The 23,959-nt window shown below is 39.0% G+C and overlaps 1 protein-coding gene across 1 annotated transcript in view; it reads left to right on the top strand.

Annotated features, from left to right (window-relative positions):
* Positions 1 to 23,959, top strand: part of RB1 (RB transcriptional corepressor 1) — a 195,775-nt gene that overhangs the window by 21,526 nt on the left and 150,290 nt on the right. The window contains exons 4-10 of the mRNA XM_075199696.1: positions 846 to 980; positions 5,016 to 5,054; positions 6,000 to 6,067; positions 13,142 to 13,252; positions 16,979 to 17,121; positions 17,982 to 18,059; positions 20,022 to 20,131. Of these exons, the coding sequence (XP_075055797.1) occupies positions 846 to 980; positions 5,016 to 5,054; positions 6,000 to 6,067; positions 13,142 to 13,252; positions 16,979 to 17,121; positions 17,982 to 18,059; positions 20,022 to 20,131 (684 nt within the window). The remainder of the gene's footprint in view (positions 1 to 845; positions 981 to 5,015; positions 5,055 to 5,999; positions 6,068 to 13,141; positions 13,253 to 16,978; positions 17,122 to 17,981; positions 18,060 to 20,021; positions 20,132 to 23,959) is intronic.

The raw sequence follows: 23,959 nt of genomic DNA, 5'->3' as shown, positions 1-23,959 counted from the left end.
ATTTATAACTTTAGTATTGAAATATATCTTATGTGAATGTATTAAATATAAAAGAAAGCTAAAGTAAAATGAAAACCAAACAAACAGTTTAGCATACTTTATTGAATGGTGGCTTTGAGGTGAATCAATGAAAAACTGATCTGTCTTCTAACTTTGAGTACACATCTATGCAATTGTCACACAACTCGCACGTTTCACAACCATTATATATTATGCTTCCATGATCATGTTTTTTCTTTCCAAACCACATCGTATCTGTTGGTTTGGTTTTCTAAAAAGCATGATCAGTGATGAAACAATGTTGGGCAAACGTGGAAGTGTGTATGTACTTACGACCAGCAGTGTAGGCCGATGCACTATAGGGACAAAAGTATTTGGCCACACCTTTTAATTATTGAATTGAGGTGTTTCAATAAGACCTGTTGCCAGCGGTGTCATCCTATATGTCTTTCAGTAGTGCAGACTGCATGGCATAGGTTGCTGGTTGATGTTTTAACTATGAAATAAAGTGCAGAGGACCATATTTTTTTATTTTTGAAGCCACTAAAATATAAAACTCACTTCTTAGTGAGTAGCCCCGATTATCATGGACCGTACCAGGAAGGGCTGATTGCTCTTCCTTACAGAGAGAGTGTGGATATTATGTATTTAATACTGGGAAGAAAGCTGTTGGAAATGCAGTGTTACAATGCATGTTACCAGCACGTGCTGTCTCTCTAATGCAGTTTCGGAGGCTCAAAAAAGCTATATCAAGTGCTGGCTTGTATTTTTATTGGTATCTATTGATATTACATGACCTATGTTTGGAATTATTGCTTGTATTTCTTTCTTTCTTTGCTTTTCAGTGCCAGCAAATATTTTGGACTTCTAAAACAGGTTGATTTCAACATGGATAATTTGAGCACCAAAGTTGACAATGCTGTTTCAAAGCTGAGGAAAAAATATGATACAATGTGCCACTTGTACCAGAAATTTCAGAGGTAAATTTTGTTCTAGGACATGTTAGGTACTGATGTAGAAAGTATGTCTATATCTGTATATGTATCCATACATAACTGTATATGAATTGTCACTTTATTCATGCTAACAAGTTTGCCTCAATTTACACTTGGAACTGCCTGAATTTGTCAGGGAATGCATAGAGGTGCTGGCCATGCTGAAAAGTCCCATGGTCATAGCCAAATAGCTGGTTGAGGTCTCTACTCTGAATAGCTTGCCAGATGCTTGATTAGTTTACTATGATTTCTTGTATTTTGGCAGGTAGCATTATTTTGCTGAAAAGGCCTATTCAAACATGAGTATACTACTGCTATGGAGGGATGCACCTGATGTTCTCCTGTGACATTCACTTGCTTGTATCAAGGGTCTCAATAGTGGTTTGAGAACCATTACAACGAACACCCTGCATTGTTGACACTTTATAGGATTAATCAGTGGAGTGGAACAGTTTTCAGCTTAACCCATTTCTTCCATCAGCATTAAACAAAATTTGTCTGGGTCCTTTAGACCAGTCCTCCAGTGTTTGCGTTCCTTAGCTCACAGAGTGGAACTCTGTTGGATTGTTGGCTGCTATTCCCTAATCTTGATGAGATCCCTTGAGCTGTGCAGCTGTACTGACACGTCTGTTTTGATTCCATGTTGTACTTGGCTGCTTGTTGACTAATTAAAGCCTGTCTACTCTACAAACATACATATACCAGTCTCTGTATGTTCTTTCTTTAGTGATCTTGTTCTGTGAATAATATCCGAGTTGGCTGGTGGCTTTGGATACAGCTGTACCTTGGCAGTGTTGCTGTTACTGATACTATTGTGCTTGTGTGTCTGAACATGTCAATGTTGCCATGTTTTGGTCAATTAAATCTGTTTGGACAAGACAAAGACCTTCTCCTACTAAATTGCACACAGGTGTTCCTGCTTTAAATGGTATTTCCACTGACAAGGCAACACGTTACATGGGAAAGGCATTTGTATGTGATGATGATGAGTGTGGGGATCCCCTGAAAATACAACATCCAGCACCAGATTATGCCAGGCTGGGCTGGTAACACTACAACATAGAGACCCGCAAACATTTAGTCCTCCTGTCATAGCGTTAAACCACCCAGGTTGGCATGGAAAGAATGCCATATGGAAGTTTGCGCCAGAAGAAGTGCCACCATGCATAAGTAGTCCATGGCTGCAAGGGTTTTCTGGGACTTGTAGTTCCACAATAGTAAGTTATTTTTTTATTCACTTAGAAGTATTACCTTGGCACCCACCGCCCCAAATGGGTGTCAGGAAAACCCCCAGTTCTATTTAGCATGGGAATGGTGTGTGTGTGGGTGGGTGGGTGGTTGTGGGGTGCACAAGTCTTTTTAAAGGCCTAATTTATTTAGTAAATTCAGTCAAATTCTGACCAGACTGGGGCTGGTTTCACATTATGACAGGGGCAACCCACACTGCGGGTCTCCTTTTTATAGTGTGATCCACCCAACCTGGCATAACCTGGTGCTGGTTGCCTCTTTTGCAGGTTGTCCGCACAAAAGCTTTTTCTGTAAACAGCTCAAGCTATACAATGGATGAAGGAAGGGCAGTAACTTTATTTATTCTATGCTTTCATCGTCATATATCCTTATAGTATGCCTTCAGGACCCACAATATATGTCTCCTAAGAGGCAGATCTGGAGCTGTGGCTAACTAGCTAGGCTGCTTCTCCAAGGAGTGTGTTATGTGTGTGTGTCCCTATGTGCTCAACTTGCACTTGTGGCCCCTTAAACCTGGAGAGGCAAGTCAGAGATTGCAAGTGTAAGTTACAGTAAACTTAAAATCTGGTAGCATGTTACTGCACATGTGCAGTGTGGCAAAGCAAATTTTTGTACCCAAATCTAAATTGGACCCATAGTATTTGGATGTAAAATCTTTTCTTATTTCGTTAGTCCTCAAAGCAATAAAGATCATAATAGCCAAAATAGTGTAATAATGTAAAAGAGCAATTAAGAATAAAATTGTATGTCGCCAATTTTGCCGTGACATGCATAGAACAAAACAGCCAGCATGCAGATCATCTTAAATGGAAGTCTTTCTCCTCCAGTTTATTCCTTTCGTGATCAATGAAATAAGAATAGATATAGCATCAGTGTAGGTAAAATCTTAAGTTGTAAGTCACTACTGCTTGTGTATGCTATGGGTGTGGACATTGGTTTATCACTTTCACCTCAGCAGGTTTGCATGCATATACCATTGAGAACAATCTGTTTCCTTTCTTTTGGGTCTTGATTTAATAAGTTTTTATTGTCTGTTTTCTTGGGGAGGGGGGGTTGGGTTTATACAAACTTCTGAGGTGAGCAAGAGAAAGTGTACTGATTGTAATTTGGAATATCTACATTATCAATTACGGATACTACCTAGTTATAGCCACATATTTAGTGAAGATGGAAAACGATGCATTTGCATTAAGTTCAACCTTTTATAAAATATAGAAAATATTAGTGTCCCTCTAAGGACAGGCAACAGTGGTTTTTCTCCTCATCTGTAGTTCAGCATGTGTTGTCAAAGTGCAGAAAACGCACTGTGGCACTGAATCCAAAACAAACAATGTAAGCTGAATGGACTTGTACACACAAACTTATTGCTTTGTGTCCATTTGTACCCTGACTGTAACGTTCATAAGTGCGAAGTGCACATTATAAATACAGTTGAGTTCTATGGACTCTGTTCTTAGATACTGGAATTTCTATAGATCTGAAATAAGGTAATTGGATACAATTATTTTGATGATTAAAAGACAATTCTTTAAATATGTGAGGGTTTTGTTCAATATTTATGTTGCTTTTGCAGTTATTTGCCTGTTACACTTTGCATTTTATAAATAAAATACTATCTAAATACAGGTGCAGTATGTAACAGGTATACAAGTTCCTGGTGGTTGTTGTTGTTATAACAGAGAATGTTTTAGTCACATTAGTCCTTGCATAATTTATCTGTCATCCATTGGGGACACTAAAATTACCTCTAAAATCTCCAGCTCCTCCCCCTCTATACCTCGGAAGCCATATGGGAATGTTTTATCCACATTCGTCTTTGCCATCTAACTTCTCTGTCATAGATCCATGAACACACAGTCCCCACACTCGGGCATATTTAGACAGAAGACCATTATCCTAGCAGTATGTTTTTGCACCATTGAGAAAAACTGAGTACACCCATAACGACATGGGGAGAACATATAAGCTGCATGCAAGTTTGGCTCATCATACAGACTTTCATAGCATCAATATATACATATAGTTGGTGCAGGAGGGCAGTAAACTGATTAATTTATTATTCAAAATACAGTTCTTAAGAGGAACTTTATATGCATACATCAATGATGTTTGAGATCTGTAAAGTGTGACTTTTATTTTGTGTTTTGTTAGTGGCCTCTAGTGGTGATGTTTCATCATAACAATCCAGCATGTGGGTGTTATTTTTTTAGTTCTTTATTTACTAATTATCCTGGGCTTGTGTTAGATTTGGCTCCTTGTACTTCTTAAAACTAATGATGATAAAAAGTGTGTGTTGCTGTAAGTGAATTTGGGCCTAACAATGTAATTTTACCTGAGGAAGGTAGGAAAAAGGGTGCAATTCCAGAAGGCACTTGCAGGATTGTCTCAACTCATTACATAGTCCTTCGTTTGCAGCCCCTTGTCACAAACTACACACCCCTCCATCTTATACAGTTGGACTTCCCTGCAAGCAACTGCTGGGCAAACTGTTTTCTCTGGGTAAGCTGAAGGTCCTTTTCAGCCAGGAAAATCTATGCTTAATGAAGGATCGACTCCAATAGGTAATTCAAGATAAAACCGCATACTTGTGCTTTTAAAGTATGCTGTACTTCGCAATAATATGCATAGATGAAGATTTTTTTTTTTTTATCCTTTTTAAGAGAAAAAGTTCATAAAGTAACAATTTCTGTTTACAAGCATTAGTACAGTCGGTTAAATTGTATTTGTGTGTTAGATGTACATAATTATTGTTTACCTTTCTTCTCCATTAAGGACTTTTGACAACATATTTATGGAGAAGGCAAATATCCAGTAAGTATATTGCTTTCATCTTTTTATAAAGTGGAAGATGGTAAACTTGGTGTGTGTATACAAGGTTCTCCCCAGCACCTATTTCCCGGGTGCTCCACCCAGCTGTTTTTACTTGCCACTTGGCTTTTGGAGCCCAGCGGAGTCCTATTATAATAGAATAAACCATTGTTTCTCCAATTAGAAGAAGCACTATGTGAGAACTACAGCCAGCAGTGTGTGTTAGACCACTGACCACTGGCCTGACCAGTCCTGGCAGGTGTGTGCAATAACCTCCAACATTTTTCATTATTATTCCAAAGTATTACAGCTGCCCCCACCTGGCTGGTTTTAAATGCCACCAGGCGATGCATATGTTTTTATGTGTTGTCTCAAACAGCCTCTGAGCTTCAGTCTCTCCCCACCTTTCTGCATGTTCGTGTGTGGTTATATGAGTACAAATATTCAAGCATGGACATGTATTTTCCAAAATAGTTTTGGATTTCAATGGATGTCCATTTTTCTACTTAAAGTACCTGTACTTATGGATAGTATTATCCCAGGATGTGTTTGGTGCCTTTGTGAAGTGTATTTTCTTCAGATTATGTCATTTGTTTTCCTGTGCTATTAGTATTTGTATTGCTCCACTCCACTTGCACTGCAACATTGCCGCATTCAACAAATATCACTATCACCGGCTAATAAGTTTTCTGTATGTCATATCCAACTCTTTGCCAAATTTGTCAGAAATAAGCAAAATTAAATAAACCCAATTTTGCCAATGTTGTTGTGTTTCATTGGAACTGCGTTTTAGCCTCCTTCAAATGATTACATCTATATGGTGTAATTGTACACTTTTTTTTTCTGTTTGTATTTCGAGTAATGGAAATGTAAGAATTGGGAATGCCAGGAAATTTGTTCATTATAGTTAGCGTGTGTAATTGCAATCCAGTGTTTGTTCCAAAACAGGAACACAACAGACTCTACTAAAGCTTCAATTCTGAAATGTTCGTGGCTCACATTTCTTTTAGCTAAAGGTAAGATTTCTTAAATTTTGTAATCTGTGCATAATATTCGTAGTATATGCATGTTTTATCTTTATTATGATTATACTATTTACAGTGTGACCGTGTGATACCTACTGTTTAGTACAAAAATCACATTAGACACATGAAATCTGCCTTCAGTAATGCCTTGTCGTATTCTATAAAAGTGAAATAAAAAATTGTTTATCCTTTGTGACTGTGTGACCGTTTTTAGAAATCCTTCTCATTGTTTTAATAATGCTCAACATTTGCTGCATTTTTTTTTTTCTTTTTTGTTTTGAGAATGGGTATGATTTTGACTCCATCTCCGTTTCAAACTACCTTTCTCTCCTCCCCTTTGTCTCCAAAATACTCAAGAGGCTCGTCTACAACTATCTTAAAAGCTACCTGACAACGCCCTCCCTGATCTTCTTTAATCAGGCTTCTGCCCCTTCAACGCCACAGAAACTGCCCTGACCAAAGTCACCAATGATCTTCTATGTGTCAAGTCCAGGGGCCACTTCTCCCTGCATATCCTCATGGACCTACCTGTGGACTTCAGCACCAATGACCACACTCTCTTACTGCACACCCTTCCTTCACACCATTGGTCTTTATGACACTGTCCTCTCTTAGTTTACCTCCTACCTCTCCAACCGCTTTTTCTCTGTTTCTACGTCTGATCCAACTCCCTTTCCCTGCTTCCCATAGGAGTCCCTTATGGCTCTGTCATGGCCCTCTGCTCTTCTTTTTTTTTTTTCCCCCCTGTACACCTCCCTGGTTGAACTCATCAGTTGCTTTGGCCTTGTCACGACTAAGAATAGCGTACCTGCTATCGTTGGCACTACTCGGAGGAAGGTGCGGAGTCTAACGTGCCCCTGGTGTTCACCAGGGACCCCCGCAAGGAGGTATGGACTCAGCTGCAGGAAACACGCAGGTCGCGGTCCTTCCACGAGCCATATAGCGAGGCACGAGAGGAATTGTCAGACAGGCCGGTTCGTTAACAGTGCGGGCAGTGCAGGTACACGAGGGAAATCCAAAGGAGTAGTGAGTCAAGCCGGGTCGGTAGCGTTCTGGCAGCGTGGTACAAAAGGGAGATCCAACAGGGTAGGTAAGGCAATCCGGGTCACAAGGGTCACAGGCAATACAGCAAATATCAGGATACATGCAAAAGGTCAGGAGACAAGTAATAACTGGAACACAGGAAACGCTGGAGAACAGGAAAAACCTGAAACTCTGGCACAGGAGGTGGGGTCCAGAGAGGCTTAAATAGTACTGATAGCCAATGAGCCTAGTGCCTGAAGACTTGTCATATACTAGCGCCGTAGCGCTATCCTCCTGCAGCGTTACTTATTAAACTTGTAGCCGGGCGGCCGAGCGGGGGCGGAAGTGATGCGTCTGGTTGCCTAGCGCTATGCCGAAGGACAGGCGGCCGCCGAGCGGCACCTGACAGGCCTCCAGTATCACCTCTATGCAGATGACCCAAATCTACCTGTTTGTTTCCTGACCTCTCCCCTACTCCCATCTCTTGTGTGTCCTGCTGTCTCTTTGCCATTTTCTTTTGGATGCCCCTATTTTTTTTTTTTTTTCCTGCAAAGTCATATTAACAGAAGAATATGATTGACAGAATGTATACACTTATCAAGAGTAACATAGTCTACGACCAGCGCAAAACATATCAATCATCCAGTCAACCAAACATTTAGATAAAGGGAAAATTAGTGACCCTGAGTTTTTTCGTGCAAAAGGAGAAAAGAAGAAAGAGGAGAAGAGGAAGAGTAGAAGAAGCAGAAGAAGGAAAGAGCGAGAGAAGAAGGAGAAAGGGTGGGCGAGTAAGAAGTGACTGGATCCAATGTAACAGAAGAGACAAGTCCTAAATAGAAATTAAGTATTAGAACTGATTTATATGAAGGGTGGACACGCCTGAAAAAAGAATAACCACGGGTCCCAGACCTTGGTGAAGGCTCTCGAGGAGTTCCGAATAATACTAGTCATATATTCTATCCGCTGAGTCTTCCATACTCTATTACTTATGGACTGCATGGAGGGAGGGGATTGCAGACGCAAGTCTGCCGCTATTTGGCAAGTAGCTGCCGAGAGAATGTGCCTAATTAATTTATTCTGATGTCGGGATGCCGAGGGAGCTCCCACAGGGAGGAGGAAGAATTTAGGCTCAAGGGGAATGTCCACCTGAAGAATCGAGGTGATCAAGTTTTTGATCTCAAATCAGAAGCTTGACAGCATTGGGCACAACCATATATGGAGGAATGTGCCCTTGTGGGAACACCCCTCGCCAACACCGATCAGACGAATCGGGGAGGATTCTACTGAGACGCGAAGGTATATAGTACCAGCGATATAGCACCTTATAAGTATTCTCTTTAATTCTAACACAGATAGACCTGGTGGCAGCATTCTCATATATCTCAGACAATTCGTCCTCCGATATCTCTTCACCAAGGTCCTACTAACAGTCTAATTCATGGGGGGGCTCTGAAATTTGAGGTGTGTGGAGCAAGTTCATAATAGAGTGTGGAAGATTAGACCTTTTGTTGAGGATTGACGTAAGCAGAGGGATTCAAAAGTAGTAAGGGGGGCGGAGTGAAAGGCGGTCTTTGACGACACTGTGAAAATGGCGTAACTGCAGGAACTGGTAAAAGTGCTTAGAGGGAATGTGAAAACGTGCCTGAATATCAGAAAAGTAGCAGAGGTGGTTAGATGATGGAGATAACTGACTCTCCGAGAGTGCTACGGTCAGAATGAGCTAGGATGAATTTCTGGGAGAAAATCCGGTGCGTTAAATAACGGTATGACCGGGGAGGGATGTGGCGATAGGCCAAATTTTTGAGATGACTAGTCCCAAATGGATAAAGAATGCGAAATAACTGGATGAAGTAATAAGCGTTTGGGGCGACGAGATCTTGGGAGCCATAGAAGAGAAGATAATGAGAGCAGCCCCAGACCTTCGGCCTCTATTTTAGACCAAACTCTAGCTTCTATCGGACCAGACCATAAAACACATTGAGCGAGATGGGCGGAGAGATATCTTCGGTAGTCAGGAATCCCCAAGCCCCCTCCCCATGGGGATCTCTGAAGAACCTTAAGACGAACTTGGGGCTGTCTACCTGACCAAACAAATCTGGAAACTTGTAAATGGAGGAATTTAAAAACAGGGTGGGATATGAATAGGAAGAGTCTGGAAGAGATAAAGCAATCTGGGAAGGATATTCATCTTGATGGCATTAATGCGACCAATCCAAGAGATATAGAGTTGAGACCGGGCTATAAGGTCTGATTTTATTTGGTCAAGGAGGCAGGGAAAATTAGCTTGAAAAAGGTGTCGATAATGCTTCGTAATAAAGACACCCAAATATTTAATTTTGTGTAGACCCCATTGAAAGGGAAAAAAGCGCTCTAGTAATATCTTGTCTGCGTCAGAAAAGTTAAAGTCCAAGACCTCTGTCTTGTCCCGGTTGATCTTATAGCCCGAAAAATGGCCATATAGATTCAGCTCAGCCAAGGGAGGGGGCACCAAAGTATTGGGTTGAGTGATGGACAGCAAAACATCATCCGCATAAAGCACAATCTTATGAGTAGAGGGGCCCACTTGTATACCTGATATCTCATGGTTGTCTCGGATCCGAGCAGTCAGTGGTTCAATAACAAGAGCAAATATAGTCCCTATGTTTTCTTAAGCTCAACATGGCCAAAACTGATCTTACTGTCTGACCTTCCTCAGGTGTCTCCTCCCCTCGCCACTTCTCTATCATTGTTGACAATACCACCATTTCCTCTGTCACCCAAGTCCGATGCCTGGGCATCATCTTTGACTCCTCCCTCTCGTTCACCACCCACATCCAATCTCACCCGATCCTGTTTCCATCTTTGCAACATTGCTTGTTTCAGAACTTTCCACCTCCATGATGCCAACAAAAATCTCATACATTTCCTCAACGGATCTGTTGCCTTGCTTCCCCCCACGTGTCTCCTCTTCAATCTATACTCAACGCTGTGGCAAGACTGATCTTCTTATATCGCCGTTCTACTTCTGCCTCCCCTCTCTTTCGACTTATAACCTGGCGCTTTCCCCTACAATATCTTCTTCAAATTCCTCACACTGCAAAGCGATCTCCAACTCTTCTGCTCACTTCATCTGCAACCTCATCTCATACATACTACCTCTCACTCTCTCTGGCCGACAAAATGACCACCACCTCACCTCCCCTCTGGTCATCATGTCTCACTCCCACATCCAAGATTTCTCCTGTGTCCCATCCCCTTTACTTCTGGAATGATCTCCCTTGTTCCATTGGACTATCCCCTAGCCTGCAAAGCTTCAAATGCTCCCTAAGAACCCACCTGTTTGTTAAAGCCTACCATTCCACTGTTTATCCACTCCCCTGCCTTCCTATATCTACTATCTTGTACCTTTCACCCTCATTAATCATCCCCTCTTCGTGTCGCATGCTCTTATTTCAACCCCACCCATTTGATCTCTAGTACTCTGTACACTGACTCACCCTTACGTATCGTCCCATTTATCTGCCTCTCCCCCTCTGCATGGTAAGCTCTCGTGTGCGGGGCCATCTTCCCTCCTGTCCTCCTCCTTTCATTACCTGTGCCTTCTGCACACCAGCTATGTATTGCCTTACTTTGTTCTCCGTCCTTGGTCTCCTCAGCTCCTTTGTATTTGCACCTCAATCGGTGGCTCCGATTCTGTTAGTTATGACCACATTGGTGCTGATTCATTCGGCCCCTCTCCTCTTTCCTTCTAGTTAATATGTTTCTGTACCCCCCTTGCACCTGATTGGCCCTGTACAGCTATTCGTTGTGAATTGTACTGCAATGTGTTTATTGTATTGTACTGGTTTGTTGTATGCTGTCTGTATGGCGCTGCAGAACCTTTTGTGGCACTTATGAATAAAGGATGATGTTAATAATAGTGCTGCACCTTTTGTTGAGAAGGCTTTCATAAATGTGGAGCATACTGTTGTTTTTGTATTCATTAACCCCTTGACTGCTAAGGGTGAGTGGGACTCTATCTACAGGCAGTCCAAAACTGCAAAGGGGTAGTCCAGCAGCATAACAGGATGATCATTCTAGCAGAAGCCTAAACTACAATACATAGATTATCCCAAGCAGAACACAGACCCTCAGCCTCTGACACCAGGGCAGTCTTGGATATGGGATATAACAGGATTTGACGGCTGTCATAAACTGGTCTAATACCAGGCTGTCGTTTCCCAAACCCACACCCACAAGCTCTCAAGCTAGTTTGACTCCAGACTGTTTAACTGGCTACAGCACAAAATAATGGAATCCCACTTAGGCAAACTAAGGATCTGGATAAAGACTGAGCAACAACCGGTTTAACCCTTTCCATGACTTTTTACTAGAATCTCTCAGTTAGCTGATCAGGACTTCTTGTCTGCTGATGGGACAGGATACTGCAACCCTTCTGCAGAACGTGACTAATGCCCTCCCTATAATTAACCCACCTAGCCACATTTGAGAATATACAAAATAATTTAAGATGCAATCAAATATAGAGGTTAAAGATGGGGTACTTTGAACTGTATGATACATACAATACCCACTTACCCCCTACAAGCGTATAGTGGGAGAGAGGGTATCCAGTGGGTCTCTGCAAATTTTACAGTGCACTCACTCATATTTGAAGGAAAATACATTTTAAAAAATGACACACAAAGTGGTAGTTATCTGAGCCAGGATTATAGATCTATAAAGTCAAGTTTTCTTTTCAAAGGCATGTTAGACTTTTTTTTTTTTTTTCAGTAAATGAGTGAAATGCTATTTTTTGCTGCTATTGCACCACTTTCTGGGGAAAAAAGCTACGCTAAAAATCTAATAGAGCCAATAAACACTTCTGCTATTGGATCCTTCCTTTTCTTGCCACAACCCTTGTGTCTAATTGGTTGGTCCCACAAACACAGCAGTGCAAAGTTCACACTTTAATACATGCCCTGGCTGTTCTGCGTTTGGCTCAGAAATACCAAGCTATCTACCCAGCAATCCTAATGTCGGGTATGATACAGCCAGCAAAGAGGTGCTACAGCAGCTAGCTACAGATTGACCAATTCCAGGGGCTGGTGAAGTAGCCTGGTGCCATCCTCATTCTATTGGGTACATCAATTTTGGTGAGCATTTGACACTCAATTGGTGCATAGAAGCTCCAGTAGAAGTAGTCAATGACGACCAGTTGTTGAAACACAGTGACACACTAGAAAATGTAGTGAAGCAGGATGGCATAGTTGGCCCATTCCATCATGCCCCTTCCCCCCTCTCCCACCTCAAACTTTACTCTGTGGTCCTTTTTATGCAGGTGTTGACTCTGTTCATGATTGAATCACTAGATGCTGCAAACATGCTGTAGACCGCTTGGCATTGATGTTAATGGTGAAAGATGCATGATGTTTAGAGCTGCATTTGGATACATGTTTTGCAATGGTTTATGCTGCCACAATCCTTGCACATACTGTAGTATCACTGCAGGATTCCTTTCCCAGACTAGAATTGCATTTTATACAATACACAGGCAGGAAACTGCTACTGGGATTCACAAAGTTCTAGAAAAAGTTTTTTTCTGATGGTCACAATAATGAAACAAAAAAACACACATCTGTTTGGCAAATATTCTTAGAGATGTAATTCTCTTTTAAGTAAGTGTGACGGCATTAGCAGGTAAGCGGGAGTAGAAAATGTACGTAACCTTATAAATAGGTTTCAAAAGAAATGTAAACCAATTGACAGTTTAGTAGACTGCATTTGTTTTGTAAATGTGCCTAAGTATTGTTTATTTTGTAAAGCAATATTTTTAATTGTACAATACACGTAGTGTTAATACACAAACTCCTATAGTGTACTCCTAAAGAACTCAATGTATTTTCAGTGGGTAGAAGTACCTGATCCGGGCTCTGTGGTGAATTGTTCAGATGTTAACTGTCCATGTCTCTCACTGATGTAACCACACTAACATGCTAGCGGTCAATACTGACAATAATAATGTCTCTGCATACTTGTTTTCTACATTTGTGACTAATTTCTGAATCATCTTTTTATCTTCAGGAAGCATATTACAAATGGACGATGAGCTTGTAATCTCCTTCCAATTGTTGCTGTGTGTCCTGGAATATTTTATCAAGCGATCACCCTCCGATGTTCTTAAGGAGCCATACAGTATGTTATCATTTAAATGTTACAGTGCAGCCCCCCCCCCCACCCCCCTGATGTCTTGCCATTTCAGATGCAGGTGGCAACTCACATTTGCTGCAAAATTTGTTAGTATCTCATTAAAATAAAGGGATGATCAGCAGAAGAAAGCAGCTACAGCCCCCTCAAGTGACCAAGCTGTCCGTGTGAAGAAACTATACTTGCAGTTTGTTAATGTTAAATAGTTAATCAAGCCTGAAAAATAATGCATCAGCAGAAATAGCTAAATGTCATTGAAATATTTTACTATTAAAGCACTGTTGGCGTAAAACCCGAAATTACAGCGCTGTTATCTCAGGAGGTTACAAGTTATAAATCTAAAAGATATAAATTCAACATCAGAAGATTACAAAGCAGAGCTACTAACAATTGTGTGGAGTTTTAACAACCTTAAATAGCCACAGAGATAAACACATACATAACATTCAATGTGTGGTTCTAATGATTTGTTGGCTGTATAAAAGGTCTAGTTATACATAAGAATGTTAATTGTGTTGGAGGGGGAGTGGGAAGAATGAGAAAGATGAGACAGGGAAGGATCCTCATTTTATGCGATTTCCCTTACCTATGTCTATGCTTCAGACATCACTGAATTGCAGTTAAAAAAATGAGCACTTATCTTGCTAGGTAGGAGACAATATCCCTTTACAGTAATGATGGGCAACAGCCGACCCTCCGAGCCTTCACCAGTGGCCCCCTACTCCTTCCTGACTCATTGTCAGATTTGTTTGTTATGACATGTAAAGTTGGGTACACATTACAGGAAATTTCTCCATATGAGATTTTACCAATGACTGAAAGTCCCGATGAGCATGCCGATTCATATGTACACACCTACATGATTTACCTACAGATCTGTGCTCTTCATCTATCATAACCATCTGCTGAAAAGATCGTGACTGTAAACTTCATAGAGATTTGACTACACTGCTGGTCAGGAGTGCATACACACTTCAGAATTTCCCTAACATCATTGATGTGATTTTTAGTCAGTTTATAAAATCAAATCAAACAATACGATGTGCTTTGGTATGATAAAACATGATCGTGGGAGCGTTATTGGACCGAACAGTGGTTTATCGTGTGATTGGCACGATAATTGCGTGAAAAACCTGTATGGTGTAACCCAGCTTAACACTTGTTTAAAATACCTGCTGATATGTTATTACTGATTGTTGTCTCTTTGTTTAAATGTTGTTTTAACTTATTACCGAGGTTAAGGGTAATGTGCGGCCGTTTTGAAGGATAGAGAGCCACACTATGCAGCCCCTGAAGTGTATTATGTTGCCTATCCCTGCTTTACAGGCTGACCGAACAGCAGCTAGGACATAATTACACATTATTAAGAAGCAAAATGGAAAATAAACATGCCACACTTACCTGTATTATAAGGGGGCCAGCTGCATAGTAATAAAAATGCACTTTCTATTGTGCTGTCGGCACAATAGACGTCCGGTATTGGTTCATTTTTGGATTCAAGCTAAAATATTTTGATCAAACACACTACCTCATATTTCTATTGTGCTAGATGTATTTCCATTAGTACTGGTAAGGACAAGCGCTGACACTTCCTAAATAATGAGCGCCGGTTCATCCTCTGATTATGGATAAATTATTATGCATTTATCCAGAAAATTACTTTTGCATGTGTAGCTGGTAGTACAGCTTTAAGAGTTACACAAATGCAGTTGATGGAAATAATCTCTTGGTTTTCAATAAATTATGCTTTTATTTACAAAATTACTGTGCACAGTCCTTAGATGAACATGTTATTGCTTGACTTTAGATGGTGGTCTCTGAATTTCACATAAATCAGTGAATCATGTTTGCTTGCAATGCATAAACTTCCTTTATCATCACGCCACTATTCCTCAGAGTGTAACAGGTGTTACTATGCTCACTTGTCACAAGAGTGGACACTCATCTACTTTTTATTAAGCACATTTCACTTCTCTCCTCCTGCTTTGTCAATTTTTGGAAAGTCACCAATTTCTGGCGACTTGCAGATTTTGACGTTTCATATATTTACCCTCAGTGTTCTTGCGCCACATCGGGGCGTAACTTGTTTTTTTTGGGGGTTTTTTTTATTTGTTTTTTTTACTCTGTGGTGTATTTTCTAGAGGGAATTGGCTTAAACTTGTTTGGAGGAAATAGGAAAACTTTGTCATTAATTATACAAAATGCCAGTCCCCCAACTAAGTAAAGTAGGAAATATGTTCGAATAAGTTTTTAGCAGTGATTGCAAAGTACCCAAGCAACAATTATACCTTGTACCTAGTTTTAAATATGATGAATATAATGAACTCATGGACAAGTCCCTTGACTCGCTAGCCCCACTGGTACTCTGTATTTTGGCAATATATACCCCTCTATCTCCTCCAGTCCTCACTGACATTACTAACTAAACAGTTGGAGTGCAATACAAATCTATACAGTATGGTATTAGTGCAATGTTTCTCAAATGTGGTCCTCAAGTACTGGAAATAGCACATATTTTAATAATAGCCTTGTTTTTACATGCACAACGCAATCTTAACAACTCTTTAGCCCAACTGTATTCTAGCAACGGTATACTGAAGCCACATAGCTATAATTATTTCAACTGTCTCCAAACATGTATGTACTGAAATTCTGCTATTGACAGTCCCTTAATGTTGCAAAGTAAAAATGCTTTCAAAAATAGAAGTGTTAATAGTTTATTTTGATCAATTAACAAAATACAAAGTAAACGAACAGAAGAGAAATCTAAATCAAATCAGTATTTGGTGTGACCACCCTTTGCCTTCAAAACTGCATTAAGTGTAGACACTCAATAGAGTTGGAGCTCTTTTTTTTTTTTTTTTTTTAGATGTCATTCCGCTTCTTTTATTTCTGTCTTCTCATTAAAAGTGGGATTACCCACTTTTTACAACAATGTGTACACGGTCCAGAATATTGCTTGTTTACAAGAATTATGGATACTTTTTCCTTCCATTATGCATTTCATAATTAAAGATTGTAATTTGGTAAATATGATCTAATCTTCCATTAGTCACAGGTTAATTAAATGCAAGTTGTAAAGATGTTGGCTCTAGCGATTTCTAGTAGTCAATCATCCCTGGGTTTTACTGCTGCTAATTCCAGTAGAACACTAAGTAATCTTGTTAAAGACCCTGACATGCTGCACTTCAGGTGCGGAGACTGGTCCTAGCAAGATTTTTGTGGTTTAAAGTATAGTTTTATCATTCACTTTGCACATCTTGAGAGGTTTTCATGACTAATATTTTACAATATTATATTATGATTTACTTTCTCCAAAATGATGTTCTTCACTACACCTCTTCTGCATACATTTACCATGTCATATTGTACCTGCTTGTTGGAAGTAATGTTACGGTAAGGCTATTCATTTGAATATAGATTCAGACTGTGCATCATGGTACTGGGTCTTAATAAACTTGCCTGCGTTATATATAAGAGCCCTTAGAAAATATTGTGCACTTGTAAAGGTCTAGCCTTCCAAGTTTTATAAGCACTTGCTCTATAAAGGCACATTAATATTACAGCAATCTCTTGATTAGCTTTACTTTTATATTTTACATATTTATATGAGTAACTGGGGACTTGTTTTGAATCGAGAGTACTTCTGAATAAAACATTTGAGTTTTATATGTGGTTTAGATGTGTACTAATCCTGCTGTCGCTTGAATACAGAGAGCACAGTGAATGGATCATCTGTCAATGGAGCAACCCGCGTGTCCCGACGTGGTCAGAACAGAAATACGCGCTCGTCGCAGCAGTCTGACACCAGAGTTATAGAGGCTCTTTGTAAGGCAAACGAATGTCCTGTTGATGAGGTAATTATTTCCCTGTTTTCAGTTTACTTTTGGTTGAGGACGTATAAACAGTTCTCTCCTCAAATATAAATAGGTGGAAGCAGGTATTTGCTCAGCAAATGAATGCGTTACACTCGTGGAACATTGACCATTGCTGCTCCTCCTGTTCATCTTCTTGGAAATTACACGTTTCCTGGAGCAGGAGAATTATGTGATTACTAAATCTAACAGAGACTTGTATTGACAGAGACTTGTTGGTGTATATATAAAGTATAGCAATGAAGTTTATCAAGTAAACCGAATCCAAAGCTTTCTAACTTTACATTTTTGGGAATTATGCATTTGGAGCAGTGTTTTGTTTGGCACTTAAAGACGACTGTTATAAATCAGTGACTAACTGAGGTTAGGTTTTCCTCCTTTGTATTTCTACGTCTTGCATGTTCAACATGTTTTTCACTCAACCGAAAGCTTGTAAACCATGGATAATTTTTATATACAGACAATTTATCAAGTTGTTTTTGTTTTTTGTTAATTTAAACTACGGTTTTGCTGTAAGCATCCTTTGTCTCTGTAGATGTTATAGTACGGCACCCAACATCTTCATGTTCTTGTTTCAGTTCACAAAAGTATGGGCCTGTACAAATATTAAACATAATAGAAAAGTATATACTACACTGTGGTCTTGAGGAGTAGGACTCTCAAAGTGTGTGTATAATAAAATATAATTTTATTTTATTTCTTTCCTTGTGTTTATGTATGCCAGCCTCACAGATGCCACATTTCTTATAGCTGATTCTAAAATTTCATCTACAATTTACTTTTCTCTACTTCTATTCCTTTTTTACATATTTTTTTAAAATTTATGATTATCCTTCTCTTAGGTGAAAAATGTATATTTCTCTAGTTTTGTCGACTTCCTGGATTCTGCTGGAATTTCCTCCATTGATGGGATCCCAAAGGTATGTTTATGGCTTTTGTATTTTTAGCTACTTTCCTAATCCTTGTAACTATTTATGCCTTACTAAACTAGTCGTATTTGGCTACCTTCTTTGGATCTACAATATTGGATTTTGTAGGAGAAAGGCAAATATATTTTTATAAAAATGGTAATGTTTTGCTTTTGCTGTGTTCATTTTACGCCTTCAGTTGCCAAAAAATTCTAACTTAACCATCTAAATTACTTTCTTAGTGGTGTGGCATTGTACATGACACAATAAATGATTTCCTGGTTAAATTGAACTGATTTGCAACCAAACCAAAGGTATCAAAACCAATATTATCCATTTTGTTTATTTCCTAAGCACACTCAAGGTGCAGCAAAGGACTGCTCAAACTAACTGAAACGCCAATTAATCTACTAGTATGTTTTTGGAATGCGGGATGGAAACCGGAGCACACAGAGGAAACCCATACACACTGGGAGAATATACATAGACAAGTTAACCCGTGCATGATACTCATGCATTCTAGTCAAATCAAGCTACTTAAGGTGTTAAAAAGGTTCTTGTCATGCATTTGGGCCTAGCCCAGGCCTCCTCAGGGGAAGAGCGTTACTTCCCGACGCAAGCGCCCTTTTTTAACGTGGTTTTGTCCACATGTCACCACCTCATCATTTTTCTCCATCACCTCATCCTTCATCTTCATCGCCACATCCTTCATCAAGCTACTTAAGGTGTTAAAAACTCCCCACTGTCACCCCCGGCAACCACCAACCACTCCCAACTGTCACTTCTCCTTCAAGAAATATATAGGTCAGTGTATAACTCTGCCCAGCAGGTGGCGCTGCAGCTTGTTTTTTTTTTTTCACACACGCCACTAGGCATTTATATAGTAGATAAGGCCCTGTTCGGGAATCAAATTTCATCATCATCATCATCATATATTTATATATATATAGCGCCACTAATTTCTTATGACTAAAGCCCTGTGAGACACACGTGCAACTCGCTAGGCCACCATCTACGTATCTCTATCTCAGATGTATAACTTTTTATTTACATTGAATATACAATTCCAAAGCAATAAGATAGTTTTAATAGATAATGTATAAATTGTTTGACACATAATGTAACTGTTTTATGCATGCTGTGCACTAGGCCAGTCATATCGCCTCCTATGTTGTAAAAACTAGACAAGGCAAAAAAAGATGTTCGTGTTTTTTATCATCATCATTTCGTATGATTGCAGTAGCCCTTCAGTACCCACAAGAAATGAGCCTCCTGGCATATCTGGGGCTACGTGTAGGTCTGTGTGGCATTTGCATGGATAAGCCCTTACTATACTGCTTGCTCCTGTTCTGCCTCTAAGGGGATGCATGTCTACCATACAAAGAAAATTAGATACCGGCTTGTTTTTGGTGCACATGCGCAGTACAGAAATGTTTGCCTTAAGCAAAAACAGTGGCATAGACCTAATTCTAAATAATGCCCAGAGTATACAGTATGAATTTTAGAGTTTATGTATAAAAGGATGTCATGTTTAAATTTTAAATCATAATACTTATTCATATACCTGTTAAGCAGTTGAATTACAGCTGAATTGTGATTGGCCTTTAATGATCATGTGACACTGTTTAATATACCTTTATAAAGTCTTGCTATAAAATGTAGTTATTACCATCTGATGATGAGGTAAGACCCCCTGAAATGTTGTGTTTTTACCTGCTTCACAACAAATATGCTTGAAACACACCCTTGTGTGTTTATCATTCCTAATTTGCACTAATCATGTGGGTGAATGTGTATTATATTTGACTGTAAAATGGCTTTTTAAGATAGACTATCAACTTGGCACATAGGCCAAAATATTTATAGTAACAATTACACGGCTTCATTGATTTCTGTTGGCATGCCTGGTTTAGCTGTGTAATGTTGAATGTGTAATAATTTTACTACATAATATTTATATTAAATTTATTTCAGGTTGACGTAATCTCAAAACAGTATGAAGAACTTTATCAAAGAAACAAGGACATAGATGCAAGGCTTTTTTTGGAACATGATGGCACTCTGAAAGTTGATATCCAGGAAAGGTAAATTTTTGATTAAAGCTTCTTTGCACGTATTGTATCTTGTGATTCTCAGGCAGATCTGCAGACATCACTGGATCCACACTTGCTTTTGATGAGTTGTGCTACTGGATTGTTAATTCAATAATAGAAATAGAAGTAAAAACTCATTGACTAGGAAATGTAACAATTTTAAGAATAATTAAAGTGAAGTACAGTATTTTTGACTATTGAATGAGCTCTTTATTCCTTAGGTAATGGTTTTCAGTTAGTGGCTTTTGAGTGATTGACAAATTTTACATGTATCATTATACAAGGTTTGTCCTGTCTGTTGTGCTCCATGCCTGAAGAGGGCAGCTAAACCGAAACCACTCGATTATTTTTAGTTTTTCTTGTACAATGAATGTTTATTTCAATCTCAACAGGTTAGGCTGGGTACACACTATAGGTTTTTTAGCCGACTATTGGGTCACTCAAAGGATAAACGACTGTTTATTTGGTTGGTCATCAGAACTATAATTCTCATTCCAACCTCCTTCCAATCCTGCAGTGTGTAGGAAATCACGACCAATTGCTCAACCGAGTGTTAATAGTTCCTCAAACAGCTACTCTTTTCTGGGCGTGTATATTTAAATTTATGATGATGTCTCTACCTCTCCCGCGTGGTGCAGTGTCAGAACATCAGTCAAATGGGAATAATGTGCTTTTAATGGAGAAGCAATAATAAACCTGCTTTACATGCTCCGTATGACATTTATGTGTGCCTGTATGCAAGTGTACACAACATGTATTCTTACTATATGTGAAAATACATATTGTCATTAAAGTATCCTGTATTTCCTGATGTGACCAGTCAATCGATTTGATTTCGTATTATTATATGTAATTATTTTTAAAATACAATGACATAATATTCATATATTTATGTGTATTGATTGTACGTATTATGACCAGTAAAACCTCTGTGTATAGAACTTTCTTAAAGTAATGGCTGAGTAGGAAGCAATTTATTGATGTGTATTGCATATGTCACCATGCATAATTGGACACCTCCAACCATTCTGTCTGTACCAAAAGAACACAGGTATATTGCATAGATGTATATTGTATTTGTCACCTTCCACAATTTTACATGTTGTATCCAACTTGTGTGTCTCTCAAAGGCCATAGATGTGTATTGAACATGTCAATTTGTCTTGCCTTTTATTTGAAGTCTATCTTGCCTGCAAGTGCATCCAAATAAACCACAAAGTAGCATTTATTTTTAAACAATATCCAGTAAAATGGATGTAGGAAAAACATTTTTTAACGTTTAACCTGACTACTGCATTGGAACATTACTTTCTCATATATTTGGAACAATTCCAGGTAATTTTTCTCCAGTTTGTCGAACTTTTTCTTAACATCATTGATGTTAGCCCTCAATTCTTTAAAATATTTGTTTGTTCAGCTTCTCCATCTTCTTGGCCACACCTTTTCTATCACCAAAAGTACTATAAATATTAGCGTGTGTGCCCTCCTTCTCTCCTTCTGAACATTCGTCAGATATGACAATGGTATCTATATGAGGAAAGGACAAGTATTTTATTTATGTTTAAAGTAGAAACAGAACACAACATCATTTTTACCAGAGGGACTCCCACTATTTGCTCACCTTGGACACTGCTTGAAATCACTTTATGTTGATGTCCCTCCTGGGTCTGACCAGGTATGCTGCCGTGCTGGTCCATACCAACTAAAATATAGACACCATTTTTTTTTTTTTACTATAATGGAACAGGATGCACCTTACATTTTTTTTTTTAAAAACTTGGAAATGGTTTTTAATTACCTTCTTTATGTTTCAGTTTTATTTATCCAGTTCCTATCATTTTGATTTCTTGTTTTATAGTTGCTACAGCATCTTCCATTTTCACTTTTGGAGTAGCTACACAGCATACTTCATCGTGTGTTCTGCTCTCTGTAAATAGATGCCAAACTCTTATTAATCATACTAATTGTTACCGTTTATTACTGACACTATTTTTTTTTTTTTTCTTTTAAATACATTTTATTAGTAACATCTTATCTTGAACAGCATTACAAAATATAAAACTCTTGAAAGGTACAATAGTAAGATGACAAATGCACATACAAATTTAACAGTGTGTATAGCACTCTCACATAGCTTTTACAAAACAAGTTCAGCTTCATATGAACATGGTACCAACTGACACTATTTTTAATAACCACTTTTAATACTCATTTTTTAATATTCTTAACCAGATTCTCAAAGCCTTTCTTGTCTTTATTTTTTAAGTCTTACAACTATTTTTGGATTTGGATCCCCCTCGAGTTTATCTCTGTGATTTATGAGTTTCTGCATAATCGCTTAACTGTTAACTATTCGGTATTTTCCCTTTAACAGTCGTAGTCGGGCCGGTCCAGCACTCTCGCCATCATCTTCATTTACCTTTTGGCTCTTTTACTTTGCACTTTTAATGTCTCCCAATTGCATTCCTTCTTCTCCATAACATTTCACCCCTCCAAATAAAATAATAATTAATTTGCCATGGCAGCTGACAGAAGTGTGAAGCTCTGAATGACTTCATTGAGGCCTACAGATCCCATACCTGCTTGTGGAAAACAAAATCCAAAGAGTACTCAAACACACGAGGAGTGCGGCTTTGTAAGACGTGCTGAAAGTGTGCCTTCCACAGTAAATGTATAGTGGGCAAAGGGGAAGATACAGAACCTGAGGACTGTTTTTAAAAAAAGAACTTTGAGGCCTCCCCAAACAAATTCAGGGGCTGAGGATGTGTATGTGCCCAAGTTATGGTATTTTGACCTCCTGGGCTTCACCCGTGATGAGAAAATTGCTAGACTGTTCACCTGCAACATGGAGATGGAGAGTTCATCACCTGAACTTCTACAAACGGATGACATACCGGCATAGTAAGTGAAACATACAACATTGTAAATGCATAAAAAATTTATTTACTTGCATGCACCTCACAATACAGTTTACAAGCATACAATGTTAATGCACTTACATTATACAATGTCATTCTGCTTGGACACAGCACCCTCACCATTAAAATATTGTAAATAGGGCCTTCCAGTTTAATTTTACCATGTGACTGGTATTTCTCACCTGAGATGACTCCAGTGGTATGAATCCTACAACTTCCGCTACTTCTAGAGTATTCTCCATATTGCTAAGTGTACTGTGCATACTGGGGCTTTTACGCCTAAGAAAGTTGTGTAGGACACAGCAAGCCATCACCACTTTGTCTAGGTGCAAATTTATAGCGGAATAAAAAATTCTAAATCTGCTGCTTAAAATACCAAACACATTTTCCTCAATGAGCCTAGCTCTTGACAATCTTATCATTAATGAACCTCCTTTCTGTTGGCAGATTTTGTTGTGGATAAGGTTTTAATACAGTGGTGTCGCACAAACGCTTCATCGGCTACAATACAAGATTTAGTCCATATTTCGTGCCATTTCGTGTTGGCAAATTAGTTTCATTATTTTTAATTTTGGCATGGAAAGGAGTCTGCTCCAATGCTCCGCCAACTGATACCTTTCCATTTTTTCCAGTGTTCACAAATAGGAATTCATAGTTTACATCCACTATGGTCATCACAATAATGCTGAAGAATCCGTTATAGTTGTAGTAATGGGATCCACTTTTTTTTTTTTTTCAAAACAGATGGGGGAGAAAGGGAGGATCAAAAAAAAAAAAAAAAGTTAAGGGGGGAGGGGAATTGCAAACGAACCATACAATAGTGCACACATTCATTATTTTTTCTTTTAATAACTCATTATCATAAAAGTACCAGTAAGATGGGAGGTATTGTAAACATTGA

The sequence above is a fragment of the Mixophyes fleayi genome, chromosome 2, assembly GCF_038048845.1.
Source record: "Mixophyes fleayi isolate aMixFle1 chromosome 2, aMixFle1.hap1, whole genome shotgun sequence".
Lineage (NCBI taxonomy): Eukaryota > Metazoa > Chordata > Amphibia > Anura > Limnodynastidae > Mixophyes > Mixophyes fleayi.
This window is presented reverse-complemented; position numbering and strand designations above follow the sequence as displayed.